At 40.9% G+C, this 20425-nt stretch overlaps 1 protein-coding gene across 2 annotated transcripts in view; it reads left to right on the top strand.

Annotated features, from left to right (window-relative positions):
- The window catches only part of LOC129722762 (sodium-coupled monocarboxylate transporter 1), a 207792-nt gene extending 193762 nt beyond the window's left edge, over window positions 1-14030 (top strand). For both annotated transcript variants that reach the window (XM_055676476.1, XM_055676477.1), the window contains one exon: window positions 12758-14030. In XM_055676476.1, coding sequence (XP_055532451.1) covers window positions 12758-13307 — 550 coding nt within the window. In that variant the 3' untranslated portion in view covers window positions 13308-14030. The remainder of the gene's footprint in view (window positions 1-12757) is intronic.
- The last annotated feature ends 6395 nt before the right edge of the window (window positions 14031-20425 follow it).

Here is a 20425-nt window from a genome sequence, read left to right on the forward strand (position 1 = left end):
AACAGTTAGATCATTTTTGAAGCAGTTGACTGCCCAATGGCCTCTCCTTGCAGCGATTGTATCCTTCGATGCCTAATTCAACTGCGTATATGAAGGATTCTATCTCTGTCTTACAGTGGAATTGTAGAAGTATTTTACCAAAAATTGATTCGTTTAAAGTTTTGATAAATAAAAACAAATGCGATGCATTTTCCCTTTGTGAAACTTGGCTTACTTCAAATATTGATCTCAACTTCCATGATTTTAATATTATTCGCCTTGATCGAGACACCCCATATGGAGGAGTACTTTTAGGGATTAAAAAGTGCTATTCTTTCTATCGTATTAACCTCCCCTCGATTCCAGGCATCGAAGTTGTCGCATGTCAAATGACAATACAAGGTAAAGAGCTTTGTATTGCCTCAATATATATTCCCCCCAGAGCACAGGTTGGGCAACGGCTGCTCTTTGATTTAATAGAACTTCTTCCCTCGCCACGTTTGATTTTGGGAAACTTCAACTCTCATGGCGTGGCTTGGGGTTCCCCATACAATGATAACCGCTCCTCTTTAATCTATAACCTTTGCGATGACTTCGACATGACTATTTTAAACAACGGTGAAATGACACGTATCCCGAAACCTCCAGCGCGCCCAAGCGCTTTGGATCTATCCTTATGTTCGACGTCGCTACGGTTGGATTGCACATGGAAGGTAATCCTCGATCCTCACGGTAGCGACCATCTGCCTATTCTTATTTCAATTACTAACGGGTCAACTCGCATGCGACCAATTGACATTCCGTATGACCTCACACGAAATGTCGATTGGAAGTTATACGAGGAAATGATTTCAAAAGCGGTCGAGTCGATTCAACATCATTCACCACTTGAAGAATACAATCTCCTCGCGGGCTTGATTCTCGACGCCGCGTTGCAAGCCCAAACGAAGAAATATCCCGGCGTAACGATCAAAGAACGGCCTCCCACTCCGTGGTGGGACCAAGAGTGCTCCGATGTCTACACGCAAAGATCCGACGCGTTTAAGGCCTACCAGACGGGAGGTATACCTGGCGACTATTTACGGTATTCGGAGCTTGATACCAAGCTTAAAAGCTTGGCTAAAGCAAAGAAACGTGGATATTGGCGTCGGTTCGTGAACGAGACGTCGAGGGAGACATCGATGAGCACTCTTTGGAACACAGCCCGAAGAATGCGGAATCGCGTAACGGTCAACGAAAGCGAGGAGTCTTCAAGTAGGTGGATATTTGATTTTGCCAGGAAAGTATGTCCGGACTCTGTTCCTGAGCAAAATATTGTTCGCGATGCGTCTCCGGGCCACGACGCGATAGAATCACCTTTTACGATGGCAGAACTTTCAGTTGCCCTCCTGTCCTGTAACAATAACGCGCCTGGATTAGATAGAATCAAATTCAACTTGTTGAAGAATCTACCCGGCAATGCCAAGAGGCGCTTGTTGAACTTGTTCAATAAGTTCCTGGAGCAAAACATTGTACCGCAGGATTGGAGGCAAGTGAAGGTGATCGCCATCCAAAAACCAGGGAAACCAGCTTCTAATCACAACTCTTATAGGCCGATTGCAATGCTATCCTGTATCCGGAAATTGATGGAAAAAATGATACTCCGTCGTTTAGACCACTGGGTCGAATCAAATGGTCTACTATCAGAAACTCAATTTGGCTTCCGCCGTGCCAAAGGGACGAATGATTGTCTTGCGTTGCTTTCAACAGATATTCAGCTGGCGTATGCTCGTAAAGAACAAATGGCGTCTGCGTTCTTGGACATTAAGGGGGCTTTTGATTCCGTTTCTATTGACATTCTTTCGGGTAAACTTCACCGACAAGGATTTTCTCCAATTTTGAACAATTTTTTGTACAATTTGTTGTCCGAAAAGCACATGCATTTTACGCATGGCGATTTGGCAACTTTTCGCATTAGCTACATGGGTCTTCCCCAGGGCTCATGTTTAAGCCCCCTTCTTTACAACTTTTATGTAAATGACATCGACGAATGTCTGGCAAATTCATGCACGATAAGACAACTTGCAGACGACAGTGTAATCTCTGTTACAGGAGCCAAAGCTGCCGATTTGCAAGGACCATTGCAAGATACCTTGGACAATTTGTCTGCTTGGGCTTTACAGCTAGGTATCGAATTCTCTCCGGAGAAGACTGAGATAGTAGTTTTTTCTAGGAAGCATGAACCTGCTCAGCTTCAAACACAATTAATGGGTAAAACGATTTCTCAGGTTTTGGTACACAAATATCTTGGTGTCTGGTTCGACTCTAAAGGCACCTGGGGTTGTCACGTGAGGTATCTGATGAAAAAATGTCAACAAAGAGTGAATTTTCTTCGTACAATAACCGGACAATGGTGGGGAGCCCATCCAGGAGACCTTATAAGGCTTTACCAAACAACGATATTGTCTGTTATTGAATACGGGTGTTTCTGCTTCCGCTCCGCAGCAAACACACATTTGATCAAACTGGAGCGAATACAATATCGTTGTTTGCGTATCGCCTTAGGTTGCATGCAGTCGACCCATACGATGAGTTTGGAGGTTTTAGCTGGAGTACTACCATTGAAAAACCGCTTCTGGAGCCTGTCTTCTCGTATTCTAATCAAATGTGAGGTCTTGAACCGTCCCGTGATTGAAAATTTTGAAAGGTTAATCGAACTTAATTCTCAAACCCGTTTTATGACATTGTATTTCAATCACATGTCCCAAAATATTAACCCTTCTTCGAATATTCCAAATCGTGTCGACTTATCAAATACTTCTGATTCTACTGTGTTTTTCGATACATCCATGATAGAAGAAACTCGTGGAATCCCGGATCATTTACGCGTGCAGCAGATCCCTAAAATTTTTTCCAATAAATATCGAAACATCAACTGCGACAATATGTACTACACTGACGGATCACTTCTTGATGGGTCCACTGGCTTCGGTATCTTCAATAACAATTTAACCGTCTCCCATAAGTTCGATAATCCTGCTTCTGTTTACGTCGCAGAATTAGCTGCAATTCAGTACACCCTAGGGATTATCGAAAAAATGCCCACGGACCATTATTTCATCTTTACGGACAGTCTCAGTTCCATTGAGGCTCTCCGATCGATGAAAGATGTTAAGCACTCTCCGTATTTCCTGGGGAAAATACGGGAACATCTGAGTGCTTTATCCGAAAAATCTACTCAGATTACCTTAGCGTGGGTCCCTTCTCACTGCTCGATACCGGGTAATGAGAAAGCGGACTCTTTGGCTAAGGTGGGCGCAACAAACGGTGATATTTATGAAAGACCAATTGCCTTTAATGAATTTTTCGCACTTGTACGTCAGAATACGATCATCAGTTGGCAAAATGCTTGGACCAGAGGGGAATTGGGAAGGTGGTTACATTCCATAATCCCCAAAGTATCGACGAACCCGTGGTTCAAGGGGTTGGATGTAGGTCGGGATTTCATTTGCGTGATGTCCCGGCTTATGTCCAATCACTATAGATTTGACGCGCTCCTCCGTCGTGTTGGGCTCGGGGAAAGTGGTATCTGTGCCTGTGGTGAAGGTTATCACGACATAGAGCATGTGGTTTGGTCATGCCCTGTACACCGTGACGCCAGGTCTAAATTAATAGCTTCCCTGCAGGCCGAGGGTAGACAGCCGGCTGTTCCTGTTCGTGATGTCTTGGCGAGCCGTGACCTATCCTACATGTCCCTTATATACGTTTTCCTGAAATCCATCCACGCCCCAGTCTAGTCCCGTTCCCCTCCGTCTACACCCAACAAAACGACAAGAACACGTTTGAACCTTAAGCACAAAACCAGCAACCAGACCCCGCACAATAGAACCAGGACCCAAGGACTACGAGCCTCTGTCCCAACTCACGACATCGTGGCTCAGCAGAACGAATCCATACATGCCATTCGACGATTATCAGTCGACCATTGAACAACAAAACACTGATTGGAAATCCCATGCTAGTTTTAAGTTAGACTTAATTTCAGCTCGTAGTCGGCAGCGAGGATAAAAAATTTGCTTTAGTTTTTAATTCATCAGATATAATTGGCGCCGTTAAACATTAAATTGTATTTGTGCCGTGTCAAATAAATGTTATGTGAAGAAAAAAAAAAAAGATCATCGCCCCATTCTGTGCCGAACACGCATCAGTACTGGACGTGTTTGGTGATCGGTCCGATAGAGTATAAAACAAAAGACGTGTGAACAAGTGTTGGCATTGTTTGCCTGGTCGAGTGAAATAAATCCGGGTTCAAGGTCGTGCCTTTGTGCAACTGTTTCGCATCGTGACTGCCAGCTGGTGCGTAAGCCGATTTGGCTGCTGGCCGGATTGTGCTACAGCAGTGGACGAGACACAAACGAGGAAAAAGAAGAAGCCATCAGTGTCAGCGAGTTGTATCGCTGTGTGGAGTGATCTCACACCTGGCTCGCTGCTGGTGGCTGTTTGGTGCTGCTGTATTGGTGCTGCTGGCTGTAACGGCTGCTACTTCGAACGATCGGACAACCAACCTTACTGGAAGGGAGAAATAAAAAGGTACGTGTTCTTGTCAGCGCTAGTGCGCTAGACTTAGCGCAATGGATGTAGATCCCTCGCCTCCCGCGCCACCATCCCCGAACCCCTCTGACCCTGACCCTTCTGTTACCCCCTCCCCTGTTCATTCTTCAGTCCCCCCTCGCCCCAGGCTTTACCCAGACGGAGCCCAGGGCAGCTATACTGTTTATTTTCGGCCAAAGGCAGGACCGAAATCGAAAAAGTTGAACCTCTTGCAGATTTCTAAAGACCTGACGAAGGAGTACAAGGGCGTGACCGAAATTTCCAAGGTCCGGCCTAACAAGCTCCGTGTCGTGGTCGGTAACCTGGAAGAGGCCAACGATATAGCTTGCTCTGAGCTCTTCACACGCGAGTATCGCGTTTACATACCCGCACGAGACGTGGAGATCGACGGTGTCATAACTGATTCGAGTCTGTCCGTCGAGTGTATACTGCAAAGTGCCAAAGGGTGCTTTAAGAACAAAACGTGTCCCGAAGTAAAGGTGCTCGACTGCAAGCAATTGCGGTCAGCATCGATCATCGGTGGCAAAACAGTATACACTCCGTCAGACTCGTTTCGAGTTACGTTCGCCGGGTCTGCACTACCAAGCCACGTCTCGATCCACCGGGTTCGTCTCCCTGTGAGGCTCTACGTGCCCCGCGTCATGAACTGCCTGAATTGCAAGCAGTTAGGCCATACAGCCGCCTACTGCTGCAATAAGGCACGTTGTGGCAAGTGTGGGGAGTCTCATGCGGAAGATTCTTGCAGTGTTAACGCTGAAAAGTGTATTCACTGCGGAGAAAATCTGCATGAGCTCTCGACATGTGCGGTGTACATGCAGCGCAGGGATAAAATAAAACGGTCTCTCAAAGAGCGTTCAAAGCGTTCCTACGCTGACATGCTGAAGAAGACCGTTACCACTTCTCCCGTTACTTCGAACCCCTTCGATCTGTTGCCCTCTGAGGAAACCGATTCTGACGATTCACCAGCGGGAACATCTTACGCCAATCCTGGGGAGTCTAGAAAGAGGAAAAATATTTCCTCTCCTAAACTTCCCAGAAAAGGTCCTAAGATTTCTCAAAGTGAAATGAAAGTTACAAACAAACCAAACAGTGCTGCGGAAAAACCGAAGCAAACTCCTCCTGGGCTGGCAAATTTAAAGTCCCAGAAGGAGTTCCCAGCATTGCCAGGAACATCTAAAACCCCAGTTGCTCCTTTTACACTCCCAGTTGATGAAACAAACTCTGGATTAGTGAATTCTCAAAGTAATTCCAATGGCAAAATTTTATTCAACGATTGTTCTTCAGGATACTATTCTATTTTGTCTCCGAATAGTCCTACATGCTTTTCTTCTGTAAGAAACCCTTCAACAATTGATTTGGTGCTTACAGATCAAAGTCATGTATGTAGTGATTTGATCACACATGCTGACTTTGATTCTGATCATCTTCCAATAACTTTTTCTTTATCACATGAATCAGTTTTAAACCCTATGAGCACTGTTTTTAATTATAACAAGGCTAATTGGGAAAGATACAAAACTCATATTGAGAGAAATTTCAATAATGAGCTTGATTTGCAAAACGAAGTGAATATTGATTCCGCTTTGGAAGCATTAAAATGTGCAATTGTTGATGCCAGGAATTATTCTGTTCCAAAGGCTCAAGTGAAATTTGATTCACCAATAATTGACGAGAATCTTCAACTTCTAATTCGTTTGAAAAATGTCCGCAGACGTCAATATCAACGTTCTCGTGACCCTGTTTTTAAAACTATTTATAAAGATTTACAGAAAGAGATTAAACATAGATTTACTCTTCTGAGAAATCAAAATTTTGAGACTAAAGTTGAAAAATTGAAACCATATTCAAAACCATTTTGGAAGCTGTCGAAGATTCTCAAGAAACCTTCAAAGCCTATTCCAGTTTTAAAAGATGGTGAACGTTTTCTTGTATCCAATGAACAAAAGGCTCAAAGACTTGCTCAGCAGTTTGAGAGTGTTCATAACTCAAATTTGAATTTTGTGAGTCCAATTGAAAATGAAGTCACACGTCAATTTGATTTAATTTCTTCCCAGAATTTTTTACCTGTAGAAATAATTGAAACTAACTTGAATGAGATTAAATTAATTATTACAAATTTCAAAAATATGAAAGCACCTGGTGACGATGGAATCTTTAATATACTAATCAAACATCTCCCTGAGAGCACAATGGAATTTTTAGTAAAAATTTTCAATTGCTGCTCCAAAATTGCACATTTTCCCAAATTATGGAAAAATGCAAAAATTACTCCCATTTTAAAACCGAATAAGAACCCAGCTGAAGTTTCAAGTTATCGACCAATCAGTTTGCTTTCTTCAATAAGTAAACTGTTTGAGAGAATTATTCTTAACAGAATGATGTCACACATCAACGAAAATTCAATTTTTGCAAATGAACAGTTTGGATTTCGCCATGGGCATTCCACAACTCATCAATTGCTCAGAGTTACTAATATGATACGAGCTAACAAATCTGAAGGTTATTCCACTGGAGCTGCTCTTTTAGCCATAGAAAAAGCATTCGACAGTGTTTGGCATAAAGGTTTGATTGCGAAATTGCAAACTTTTAATTTTCCAATTTTCCTAATCAAAATTTTAAAAAATTATCTTACTGATCGAACTCTGCAGGTTGTCTATCAGAATTCAAAATCTGATAGATTTCCTGTCAGAGCAGGTGTACCTCAAGGTTCAGTCTTGGGTCCAGTCCTGTACAACATATTCACTTCAGATCTTCCTGATTTGCCTCCAGGATGCACAAAGTCATTGTTCTGCGATGACACAAGCATTTCCGTAAAAGGAAAAAGTCTTCGTGTCATATGCAGTCGATTGCAGAAAAGTTTAGATATTTTTTCTTCCTACTTGCAAAAGTGGAAAATCTCTCCCAATGCTTCTAAAACTCAAATGATAATTTTTCCGCATAAGCCTAGGGCTTCTTTCCTCAAGCCAAACAATAATCACGTTGTCAAGATGAATGGGGTTATTTTAAGTTGGTCCGACAAGGTTAAGTACTTGGGACTAATTTATGATAAAAAACTTATTTTCAAAGAGCACATTGAGAGTATACAAGCCAAGTGCATCAAATATACGAGATGTTTATATCCTCTCATTAACAGGAATTCTAAACTTTGTTTAAAGAACAAACTTTTGATTTACAAACAAATTTTTAGACCAGCAATGCTTTATGCTGTACCGATCTGGTCAAGTTGCTGTTCAACAAGGAAGAAAGCGCTTCAAAGGATTCAGAATAAAATTCTGAAAATGATTTTGAAGCGTCCTCCTTGGTTTGGTACACTCGAATTACATAGACTTACTGGTGTTGAACCATTAGAAGCTATGTCAAATAAAATTATTAACTATTTTCGACAAAAATCGTTGCAATCCTCAATTGCTACGATAAGCTCTCTTTATAGCCAATAAGTTAGCAATTAAGTTAGTTGTAAGTTTACTTCCCCTTTTCTGACAAGTAGGCTTAAATCCCTACGAATGATAAGTCCTAATTGCGAGAGCAAACAAATCCTAACAATTAAAATTACAAATTTCTAACAGTGTTGAGAAGTCACCATTTGTGATTGGACACACATACTCATTATTTACTAATATTTATCATAAATACTTAAGCTACTAACAAATCCCCCCTATAAAAAAAAAAAAAAAAAACTCTGGATTAGTGAAATTTTCTGACATTGTGGACTGGATTTTTGAAACTTTCAATGTACCCGATCCAATTAAATTTTTTCTTACAGCATTTCTCCCAACAGTTAGATCATTTTTGAAGCAGTTGACTGCCCAATGGCCCCTCCTTGCAGCGATTGTATCCTTCGATGCCTAATTCAACTGCGTATATGAAGGATTCTATCTCTGTCTTACAGTGGAATTGTAGAAGTATTTTACCAAAAATTGATTCGTTTAAAGTTTTGATAAATAAAAACAAATGCGATGCATTTTCCCTTTGATTTTAATATTATTCGCCTTGATCGAGACACCCCATATGGAGGAGTACTTTTAGGGATTAAAAAGTGCTATTCTTTCTATTGTATTAACCTCCCCTCGATTCCAGGCATCGAAGTTGTCGCATGTCAAATGACAATACAAGGTAAAGAGCTTTGTATTGCCTCAATATATATTCCCCCCAGAGCACAGGTTGGGCAACGGCTGCTCTTTGATTTAATAGAACTTCTTCCCTCGCCACGTTTGATTTTGGGAGACTTCAACTCTCATGGCGTGGCTTGGGGTTCCCCATACAATGATACCCGCTCCTCTTTAATCTATAACCTTTGCGATGACTTCGACATGACTATTTTAAACAACGGTGAAATGACACGTATCCCGAAACCTCCAGCGCGCCCAAGCGCTTTGGATCTATCCTTATGTTCGACGTCGCTACGGTTGGATTGCACATGGAAGGTAATTCTCGATCCTCACGGTAGCGACCATCTGCCTATTCTTATTTCATTTACTAACGGGTCAACTCGCATGCGACCAATTGACATTCCGTATGACCTCACACGGAATGTCGATTGGAAGTTATACGAGGAAATGATTTCAAAAGCGGTCGAGTCGATTCAACATCATCCACCACTTGAAGAATACAACCTCCTCGCGGGCTTGATTCTCGACACCGCGTTGCAAGCCCAAACGAAGAAATATCCCGGCGTAACGATCAAAGAACGGCCTCCCACTCCGTGGTGGGACCAAGAGTGCTCCGATGTCTACACGCAAAGATCCGACGCGTTTAAGGCCTACCAGACGGGAGGTATACCTGGCGACTATTTACGGTATTCGGAGCTTGATACCAAGCTTAAAAGCTTGGCTAAAGCAAAGAAACGTGGATATTGGCGTCGGTTCGTGAACGAGACGTCGAGGGAGACATCGATGAGCACCTTTGGAACACAGCCCGAAGAATGCGGAATCGCGTAACGGTCAACGAAAGCGAGGAGTCTTCAAGTAGGTGGATATTTGATTTTGCCAGGAAAGTATGTCCGGACTCTGTTCCTGAGCAAAATATTGTTCGCGATGCGTCTCCGGGCCACGACGCGATAGAATCACCTTTTACGATGGCAGAATTTTCAGTTGCCCTCCTGTCCTGTAACAATAACGCGCCTGGATTAGATAGAATCAAATTCAACTTGTTGAAGAATCTACCCGGCAATGCCAAGAGGCGCTTGTTGAACTTGTTCAATAAGTTCCTGGAGCAAAACATTGTACCGCAGGATTGGAGGCAAGTGGAGGTGATCGCCATCCAAAAACCAGGGAAACCAGCTTCTAATCACAACTCTTATAGGCCGATTGCAATGCTATCCTGTATCCGGAAATTGATGGAAAAAATGATACTCCGTCGTTTAGACCACTGGGTCGAATCAAATGGTCTACTATCAGAAACTCAATTTGGCTTCCGCCGTGCCAAAGGGACGAATGATTGTCTTGCGTTGCTTTCAACAGATATTCAGCTGGCGTATGCTCGTAAAGAACAAATGGCGTCTGCGTTCTTGGACATTAAGGGGGCTTTTGATTCCGTTTCTATTGACATTCTTTCGGGTAAACTTCACCGACAAGGATTTTCTCCAATTTTGAACAATTTTTTGCACAATTTGTTGTCCGAAAAGCACATGCATTTTACGCATGGCGATTTGGCAACTTTTCGCATTAGCTACATGGGTCTTCCCCAGGGCTCATGTTTAAGCCCCCTTCTTTACAACTTTTATGTAAATGACATCGACGAATGTCTGGCAAATTCATGCACGATAAGACAACTTGCAGACGACAGTGTAATCTCTGTTACAGGAGCCAAAGCTGCCGATTTGCAAGGACCATTGCAAGATACCTTGGACAATTTGTCTGCTTGGGCTTTACAGCTAGGTATCGAATTCTCTCCGGAGAAGACTGAGATAGTAGTTTTTTCTAGGAAGCATGAACCTGCTCAGCTTCAAACACAATTAATGGGTAAAACGATTTCTCAGGTTTTGGTACACAAATATCTTGGTGTCTGGTTCGACTCTAAAGGCACCTGGGGTTGTCACGTGAGGTATCTGATGAAAAAATGTCAACAAAGAGTGAATTTTCTTCGTACAATAACCGGACAATGGTGGGGAGCCCATCCAGGAGACCTTATAAGGCTTTACCAAACAACGATATTGTCTGTTATTGAATACGGGTGTTTCTGCTTCCGCTCCGCAGCAAACACACATTTGATCAAACTGGAGCGAATACAATATCGTTGTTTGCGTATCGCCTTAGGTTGCATGCAGTCGACCCATACGATGAGTTTGGAGGTTTTAGCTGGAGTACTACCATTGAAAAACCGCTTCTGGAGCCTGTCTTCTCGTATTCTAATCAAATGTGAGGTCTTGAACCGTCCCGTGATTGAAAATTTTGAAAGGTTAATCGAACTTAATTCTCAAACCCGTTTTATGACATTGTATTTCAATCACATGTCCCAAAATATTAACCCTTCTTCGAATATTCCAAATCGTGTCGCTTTATCAAATACTTCTGATTCTACTGTGTTTTTCGATACATCCATGATAGAAGAAACTCGTGGAATCCCGGATCATTTACGCGTGCAGCAGATCCCTAAAATTTTTTCCAATAAATATCGAAACATCAACTGCGACAATATGTACTACACTGACGGATCACTTCTTGATGGGTCCACTGGCTTCGGCATCTTCAATAACAATTTAACCGTCTCCCATAAGCTCGATAATCCTGCTTCTGTTTACGTCGCAGAATTAGCTGCAATTCAGTACACCCTAGGGATTATCGAAAAAATGCCCACGGACCATTATTTCATCTTTACGGACAGTCTCAGTTCCATTGAGGCTCTCCGATCGATGAAAGATGTTAAGCACTCTTCGTATATCCTGGGGAAAATACGGGAACATCTGAGTGCTTTATCCGAAAAATCTACTCAGATTACCTTAGCGTGGGTCCCTTCTCACTGCTCGATACCGGGTAATGAGAAAGCGGACTCTTTGGCTAAGGTGGGCGCAACAAACGGTGATATTTATGAAAGACCAATTGCCTTTAATGAATTTTTCGCACTTGTACGTCAGAATACGATCATCAGTTGGCAAAATGCTTGGACCAGAGGGGAATTGGGAAGGTGGTTACATTCCATAATCCCCAAAGTATCGACGAACCCGTGGTTCAAGGGGTTGGATGTAGGTCGGGATTTCATTTGCGTGATGTCCCGGCTTATGTCCAATCACTATAGATTTGACGCGCTCCTCCGTCGTGTTGGGCTCGGGGAAAGTGGTATCTGTGCCTGTGGTGAAGGTTATCACGACATAGAGCATGTGGTTTGGTCATGCCCTGTACACCGTGACGCCAGGTCTAAATTGATAGCTTCCCTGCAGGCCGAGGGTAGACAGCCGGCTGTTCCTGTTCGTGATGTCTTGGCGAGCCGTGACCTATCCTACATGTCCCTTATATACGTTTTCCTGAAATCCATCCATGCCCCAGTCTAGTCCCGTTCCCCTCCGTCTACACCCAACAAAACGACAAGAACACGTTTGAACCTTAAGCACAAAACCAGCAACCAGACCCCGCACAATAGAACCAGGACCCAAGGACTACGAGCCTCTGTCCCAACTCACGACATCGTGGCTCAGCAGAACGAATCCATACATGCCATTCGACGATTATCAGACGACCATTGAACAACAAAACACTGATTGGAAATCCCATGCTAGTTTTAAGTTAGACTTAATTTCAGCTCGTAGTCGGCAGCGAGGATAAAAAATTTGCTTTAGTTTTTAAGTCATCAGATATAATTGGCGCCGTTAAACATTAAATTGTATTTGTGCCGTGTCAAATAAATGTTAAAAAAAAAAAAAAAGATCATCGCTTAAATTGGAGTGGGCATTTTAAAAAAATAATCCATACGGGGAATACAGCACCCAATCTAGACAAAGGCACAATGACACAATGAATCGCTTCCCTAGCCCCTAATTAGGCTTACTCCGCTAACAAGCATCGTACGAAAGCAACAGCATCCGTGGTAGATGACAAACGAAAATCATCCGTCTCGCGAGAAATTTTAGTTTAAGCTGGCATTGTTTTTTTTTTGTCGGTTCTGATACTACGTACTCGCGTTCGTTTAGTACCGAATTTACAACTTGTCTTCCTTTTTCTAACGTGTGTATGCATTTCGGTTCGTTTCGTTGCAGCACCTCGGACGTCTCCCCGCTGGCTTCCATCTACCAGATCAGCTACATGTGGTACTCCTTCCTGGGAACGTTTCTGACGATCTTCTTCGGTTTCATCATCTCCCTGATGACGGGGGGTCTCTGCATGGGGAAACAGATGAGCATCGATCTGCTGCCGACTCTGGGGGACGTCGTCCCCAAGCAGGAGGAAAAATGCACCAAAGCCCTGCGGTACAGCAAGTCGGGAGATGATTTTGGCTACGACACCGGCAAGGGGAGAAAATCAATTACGAGAGATGACTCTATCCGGATCCAGATTGGTGCACCGTTGTCGATGATGATGAAAACCTGTGTTTCGTACGAGAAGGACGACGGTGGGAAGAAGCAACATAACGGGGAAATGGTACAGATAGTATCCAAGGCGAATGGCCACACCGGCGATGAAGGTAGCATATTTGCAATCGAAGGATATCGTAATCAAGCTGGTGGGAATTCTACCCCCGGCTGGTTGCGACCCACTCAGCTTACAGCGGAAGCACTGATGAAGCAGGTGGAACGTGAGAGGTTTTAATTATGGATTTTACTACTTCGTCGTGCTCGGCTTGGAATGCCAGCGAATTGTACTACAAAAAAGATTACGAACAATTAGTTTAAGTGTGGGGGCTAGAGACACTTGCAAGTATAAAACCGAATCGTGCAAACGGTTCACGTGAATTGGCGTACAAATTACTCAAATTTACCCTCGCTATTATACTCTTTAAGAAAAATACCACACATTCTATCGTCGCCATTCAGCAATCAATTGGAAGATGTGTCGTACCATAAGTTGCTCGTTTTTAGACCGGACATGACATATGTAGTGGACATTCTACTTCATTTACGTGCTTCCTTACTCAAGTTAGATGCAGGACTTTGTGCTGCTAGCAAATCCGAGTCGAGAAATGTATTTTGATTTCAAAATGAATTTATTTGCGGAAGCAATATACAGTACAAAAATTAATATCATCACTCTTCTGTCGGTTTGTCGGTCGGGAAGAAGCTCTGCAGGCTGCACCGAACAATAATTACAGAGTTGAGTAGTTTTCTGTTAGTCTGGCAGCAAAGTTACAGGTACGGAATGGCACGTATTCAAATGGCCGGATATTTACAGGAGGGAAGTGATTTCATATCAGTACTATAACCTAGCGTAGTTATTGATTGCTTGTATATTTATTGGCATTAGGTTATAAGCATGTTACTTTTTGATATCTCTATTTAGAATTGGAAATAGATTCCGATTGAAGAGCAAAAGCAATATCGTTCCATATCGCCACTGAGGCAAGGTTTTTGATAGGAAAGAAAGATCCCCATTTTGCAGGCAATATCACCGGGAAAATTTATGGTGATAACGCCAAATCCACCACAAGAAGGAGACGACCACCGCCTGTGTGCTGCAGATGCCTTACAGAAATTCCAATTAAAATTGCAATTCCGGTCGTTCTTTGCACGGTTAACGTATCCCAGCGACAGTCAATTCAAACATGGAAATTCAACACCATAAATAACAGCAATCATCGTCCCAAATGACAAAAGCCTTTTAGCTCGTACACACAGAGACAGAATGAAAAAGCATTCTGTCTTCTGTTCAGTGCACTGAATTGTATCGTTATTGTATCGGTTGCTGGCGGGGCGGATTAGGGCGAAAAAAAAATCGGAGACGGTTCGTTCGGTAGTAATTCAACCGAGCGAAACAATATCCTCGCTCGTTTTCATTATTTCTCATCATTCAGCGCTGACACCTGATCGGTGCGGCGTACGTGGACTCTTCTCGAACAATGATTCAGTGAATGGATAACATTTCCACCCGATATATATTTTTTCTTCCTTTGCAACAGTCGTCGAATGGGAAATTATAATTTCTTATTCCGTTCGTGGAGCGGGGGAGTAAACTGATCAGACGAAATATAAATGAAAGCGTTCCCATATGTTCGACATACTGTATTACAAATGATGATGGCGACATGGTTTCGGTGTGATCAACAATATAGAACGTGAGCAAAAATACTCATTCAATGCTTGGAGTGTCGTAGTTAATACTTTAAGCTGTTACCGGGAATAGGTTAGGAAATTTATTTTGGGGACTCTTGAACGACTGCTTCAAGTATTTTTTTTCCAAATGTTAAATTATTGTCACATTCAATACAGAACGTACTGTTAAGGGTCTCCCAGATGGTCTCGAGGTACGATGCTGGCCTAACAAGCCAGTCGTCGTAGGTTCGAGTCTCGTCTCGGGAGAGACTGTTAGTGTCAGTAGGATCGTAGCGCCTAGCCCCGCAATTGTCCTGTACACTAAATAGTCGGCTGCGAAGTCTGTGTATAAATAAACAGAAGGTCAAGTTCCGAATCGGAATGTAGCACCAGCACCACCAAGGCTTTGCTTTTTTACTGTTAAGGGGATTGAGGCTGAATAAGGATAAAATTGACAATAACTCAAACAAAACGCTGTCAAACAGGAAAAAGTCGAAACAGATTCCGAATCAAATTCAACTTTTGTTCAATTTACAAGAGAATCAAACAGTATAACAAGAATACAAACAAAACACTTCTTGACATTTTTTGCCCTTCCGACATTTTTGAAATTTTTTTCTTTTATGATTTTAATTTTATGATATTTTCAACATTTTCAAATTTTTAACATATTCTACCTAATTTGTCATTTCTCATATTTTCGAAATTACTTTAAATTAAATAATTAAAAAATTAAATAATTTAACACATTTTTTATGTTTTTGCCATTTAGACTTTGAAGGTTAAAGTTATTTATTAATTTATTATTTATTTATTTATTGAAATAAATCCATCCGACTAGCAGTCTTAATGAATAAGTGAGTGTATCGCTGGGAAAAGCCACCTTGAAAGTCACTGGTAGGCGACTATTAAGGCGGCATAAAAACCCAGCATCTTTTTTAAAAAACAAAAACATATACAGAGATATTACAAAAATTTGATACAGATAACATAGATAAAGTCGAAACAAACAATGCACATTAATTAACTATACTAGAAATTAAAATTAACATTTTGACGATTATAAACCAAAGCCATCCGACGAACAGGTTCATGCTGGCCATAATTCGTGCGGTGTGCGTTGGTCTGCAGTAATCGCTGATGACGTTGTGGACGAAGAGGGCATTGCAGCTGAAGCATTGTCAAGATAGCGGGGCAGTCATAGCAACCAGTGAGGATTTTGTGCACAGTTCTGGCCAGTATGTCCTTACGACGTTCTTCAAGGGGTTTTATCCCCACCAGCAGGCAAAGGTTTTCGTATGGCGGCAAATTATCAGGGTTCCGCCATGGCAATCTGCGACAAATCCTTCGGATAAAGAGCTTTTGAATGCGCTCGATTCGCTGTTTCCAAAAATCGTAGTACTGTATCAACTGGGCGAACGAACAAAATTCTGCCCGTTCGTATGCTTAGTCCTCAACTGGATCCTTTTTCCTATTTTAAAATGGAAAAAATAAATAAATTAAAATGTGGAAGTTGACGATCGCCTCACCAGCCATATTCGACGACACTTCCGCTTGATATATGATACTCAGCATTAAGTTAGCAGATCCGTCATTCACAGGTACCAATTCCGGAGATAGTATCGTCGGAGCTGATGAATTCGTCGATATGGTCAAAGTTCCTGGTCGAGTTCCTACCATCAGTACGTAAACCGTTCTTGTCGTCTCTAGCGTCGCAACCGTCTATGACATTCCCCAACTAATTGAGTAATTTTAGCCGATTAAGAAAGACAGCGTATTGATAGCGTACTTACTTCATCGAGGAAGCAGCGTCTAAGGAGTACTTATAGCATACTCTGTTGTCAATCAAAGTAAACGTACTCAGCGGATGTCGGCTCAACAACAATTGACGCATAGATGTTTGTCAAATTCACTTGCTCCGAATTCACAATCCCGAGCAATCAGTATAAGTTTTTCATCGACGAGTTTTGCGATCTCAGACATATGAAGCCAATACATGACATCTCAGTACAACACACTACTTCCTCATCACTCTGTGGTTCTCGAAGACAGCACAACCGCCAAATTACGGATAGTCTACAACGCTTCGACCATAACATTCAACAGAACTTCGCTCAACGACACCCTAATGATGAGACCAATCGTGCAACAGGACATTTCAAGCAGTTCCCCTACAACATCCAATTGCATCACGTAAAAACGCTAAAGAAAATTGTCTAGATTGGCTCTCTTTTTTATACCAAACTTTTTAAACAGACAAAACTTGCGTATACATTTGTTAGGTTTTGGCATATTTATTTCAGTCAACTTCAATGCCATAAACGTACAATCGCACCTTACGCTCAACTCCACTCATTAGGCCACAGTTTTTTGCCTTTCTCCTAGAAAGGTATAGCAATCACTGGAAAAACCAAAGGTATAAAAGTGGTCCCAATGGCCGAATCTCATATACCACTCGACTTCTTTCGACGAACTGAGCATTTTCTGTATGTATGTATGTATGTGTGTATGTGTGTGTGTGTGTATGTGCAACTTTTTTTTCTCACTCACTTTTCTCAGAGATGGCTGGACCGATTTTCATAAAATTAATTGCAAATGATAGGTCTAGTTGCGCCATAGGTTGCTATTGAGTTTCATTGTAATCGGATTTTTGGTTTAGAGGTTATGTGTCAAAATATAAAAATCACGAAACATCAATATCTCAGAAACCACACAACTTATTTCAATAAAACTGGTTTCAAATGATTGGGCTGTCCTCAGAACCCTTCACTTTTGAATTTTGTTATGATTGAACATATGGTTCAAAAGTTATGTAAAGAAAAGTTATCCTGAGGTTGTTTAAACTCACGCATTTTTCCGATTTTCACAAAATTAGTGTCAAATGAAAGGTCTAGTTGCCCCATAGATTGTTATTGAATTTCATTGCAATCGGATTGTAACTGTGTCCGTTGTTCATAAAAATGTGAAATCACATAATGAAAGTAAACATATTGACTTTTTCCCAACGATCACTGGCTAATTAAAAAGTATAAAAGTGATCCAAATGGCCGAATGTCATATACTACTCGACTCAGTTCGACGAATCGAGCATTTTCTGCATGTATGCATGTATAGATGTATATGTTTGTGTGTGGGTGTGTACGTGTGTATGTGCACCTTTTTTTCGCACTCACTTTTCTCAGAGATGGTCTGACCGTTTCTTTCTATCTTGATGTCAAATGAAGTGTCTTTTTGCCGCTTAGGTCAAACTTTTAGCACAGACTAACAGACATAACACTTCGAACAAATTTTCAATAAAATCATCGTTTGGATGATTGCAGTACTTCACGTTAGTAACACTAGTACCATCTGCTGTCGTGTTCGCGCTGCGTCTCGTGTTTTGACATCAGCGCCAGCGTTACTGTATGTGTCAAATGGGTAACTACAAAATAAGTATGAGATTGTATGACAGCGTCCCAGACGACGTTTTCGCGCGACGACTGCTATTCGATTGAAAATTTGAAATGAACATTTTTTGTGGCGATGGAGCTGGGTTCCAGTGTTACGTCTGTTAGTCTGTGCTTTTAGTTTTGGCGCTGCGTCAGAATGTTAAAATCGCTCTTATATCTCAGAAGCTATGAACATAGTTGAATTAAAATTAATGGGCTTTTAAACCCATAAACAATGAATTTTCTCCTAGAAAGGTATAGCAATCACTGCAAAAACTGAAGGTATAAAAGTGCTCAAAAGGGTCGAATGTCGTATATCACTCGACTCAGTTCGACGAACTGAGCATTTTCTGTATATGTGTGTGTGTAACGCTCTCCCAATCTCACTCGATTTTCTCAGAGATGGCAGAGCCGATTTCAATGAAAATAATTGCAAATGAAAGGGCTAGTTGCCCTATAAGACCCTATTGAATTTTATTGTAATCTGATTTCTAGTTTAGAGGTTATGTATCAAAATGTAAAAATCACGAAACATCAAAACAAAATTGGTTTCAAATGAACGGGCTACCTAAAAAACCCTTAACTTTTGATTTTATGAAGATTGAACATGTGGTTCAGAAGTTATGGAAAGAAACGTGTTCTGGAGACTATTCAATCTCACTCATGTTTCGCAGAGATGGCTGGACCGATTTTCATAAAATCAGTGTCATATGGAAGGTCTTGTTGTCCCATAAAACTTTATCGATTTTTTTTTTGCAAACGGATTATTACTTTGCCTGTTATGTTTAAAAATGAGAAATCCAGCTATGAAAAGAAACATGTTCCGAAAACTACTTGGACTCACTCACTTTTCTCAGAGATGGTTGAACCGAATTCCAAAAAATTAGTGTCAACTGAAAGGTCTAGCTACCTTATAACACTTTATTGAATTTTGCTCTAATCGGACTTTAACTTCGTCTGTAATGTATCGAAATGTGAAATTCACGAATCTTCATTATCTTAGAAACTACACAACTGATTTGAACAATATTGTTATCAGATGAACGGGCTAGTTAAGGGTTAACAGATGAATTATGATTGAACATGTGGTTTCAAAGTTTGGCCTCAACATGGTTTGAATGTTTTATCGTACTATTTAAACGTTTCCGGTATCGCTCGTGATTAAATTGTTCGAAATTAAGAGTAATTTATTTTATTTCACTATTTCTTAAGCACTAACATTACGTCAAATTTCATATTTTATACTTCAATTTCTTGACATATTTGTGTGTGTGTGTGTGCGTGTGTGTTTTTACAATTCCTCTTCCACTGGCCGGCAGGGCTTCTATGGAAAAAAAACCTATCTGCATCTATTTGTATTTGGCGCTGATTTATACATTATTTTTTAACCCTTGAAGGCGCGCCGTTAAAAAATCATCTAAAAACATAAAATTTATGTTTAACTGCCTTAAAACTAACCAATATGCATAAAAAAATTGAAAGATTTACTTTTTAATGTGCAAATATTACCATGTTGTTTTTAAACAACACTGTGACTTTATCACAGAATAAAGTCTGAACAATTACTTTTGTTAACAGTAACTTTAAACTTGACCTTTTGTTAGTATGATTACTGATAATTCGTACATTTTCACTAACCACTAACCTTATTTTAAAATTTATTTTCAAAGACAGTCACCACCAGTCGGGAATCTCGCCATGTTTTTTTTCGTTTCCGAGATTTTAACAGCAAAAATAAAAACAAAACATTCAAATACAGTACTTCTAGCTGTTAAGTTTTCTTCGGTAGAGTCTAGAGAGCTGTTCTAATGAATTATATTTCTGAAAAATACTAGAACACGTATATTTTAAAACGTTTTTAGTAGTGTTGTTTTAAAACAACATTGCGCATTTAGGGGTTAAAGATATTACATAATATAAAGATGCAAATATGTTTAGCCCTGGGGATGAAAGGTGACAGCTCTAGTACTTTCATAAAAAACTACCACTTTAATCTCAAATTCTTCTTCTCCATAAACGGCTTTTTGCTAAACGATCAAATGTTTTTGAATGTTGGCTAATAGAAAAAAAATAATAAAGTTACCGCTTGTTGGCAATTTATAGTCATAGATTTATTATATATTGTGTATTTTGCACCAACCTTAAAATTTTTTAATGTCACCATTTTTTGATAGTTTATTAGGGTTCCAATGGAAATTGACTTCTCGAATTTTATTTTCGCTATAAAAATTTTTTTTTGTAAAAATTTGAGCTA

The sequence above is a fragment of the Wyeomyia smithii genome, chromosome 2 (genome assembly GCF_029784165.1).
Source record: "Wyeomyia smithii strain HCP4-BCI-WySm-NY-G18 chromosome 2, ASM2978416v1, whole genome shotgun sequence".
NCBI classification, from domain to species: Eukaryota; Metazoa; Arthropoda; class Insecta; order Diptera; family Culicidae; genus Wyeomyia; species Wyeomyia smithii.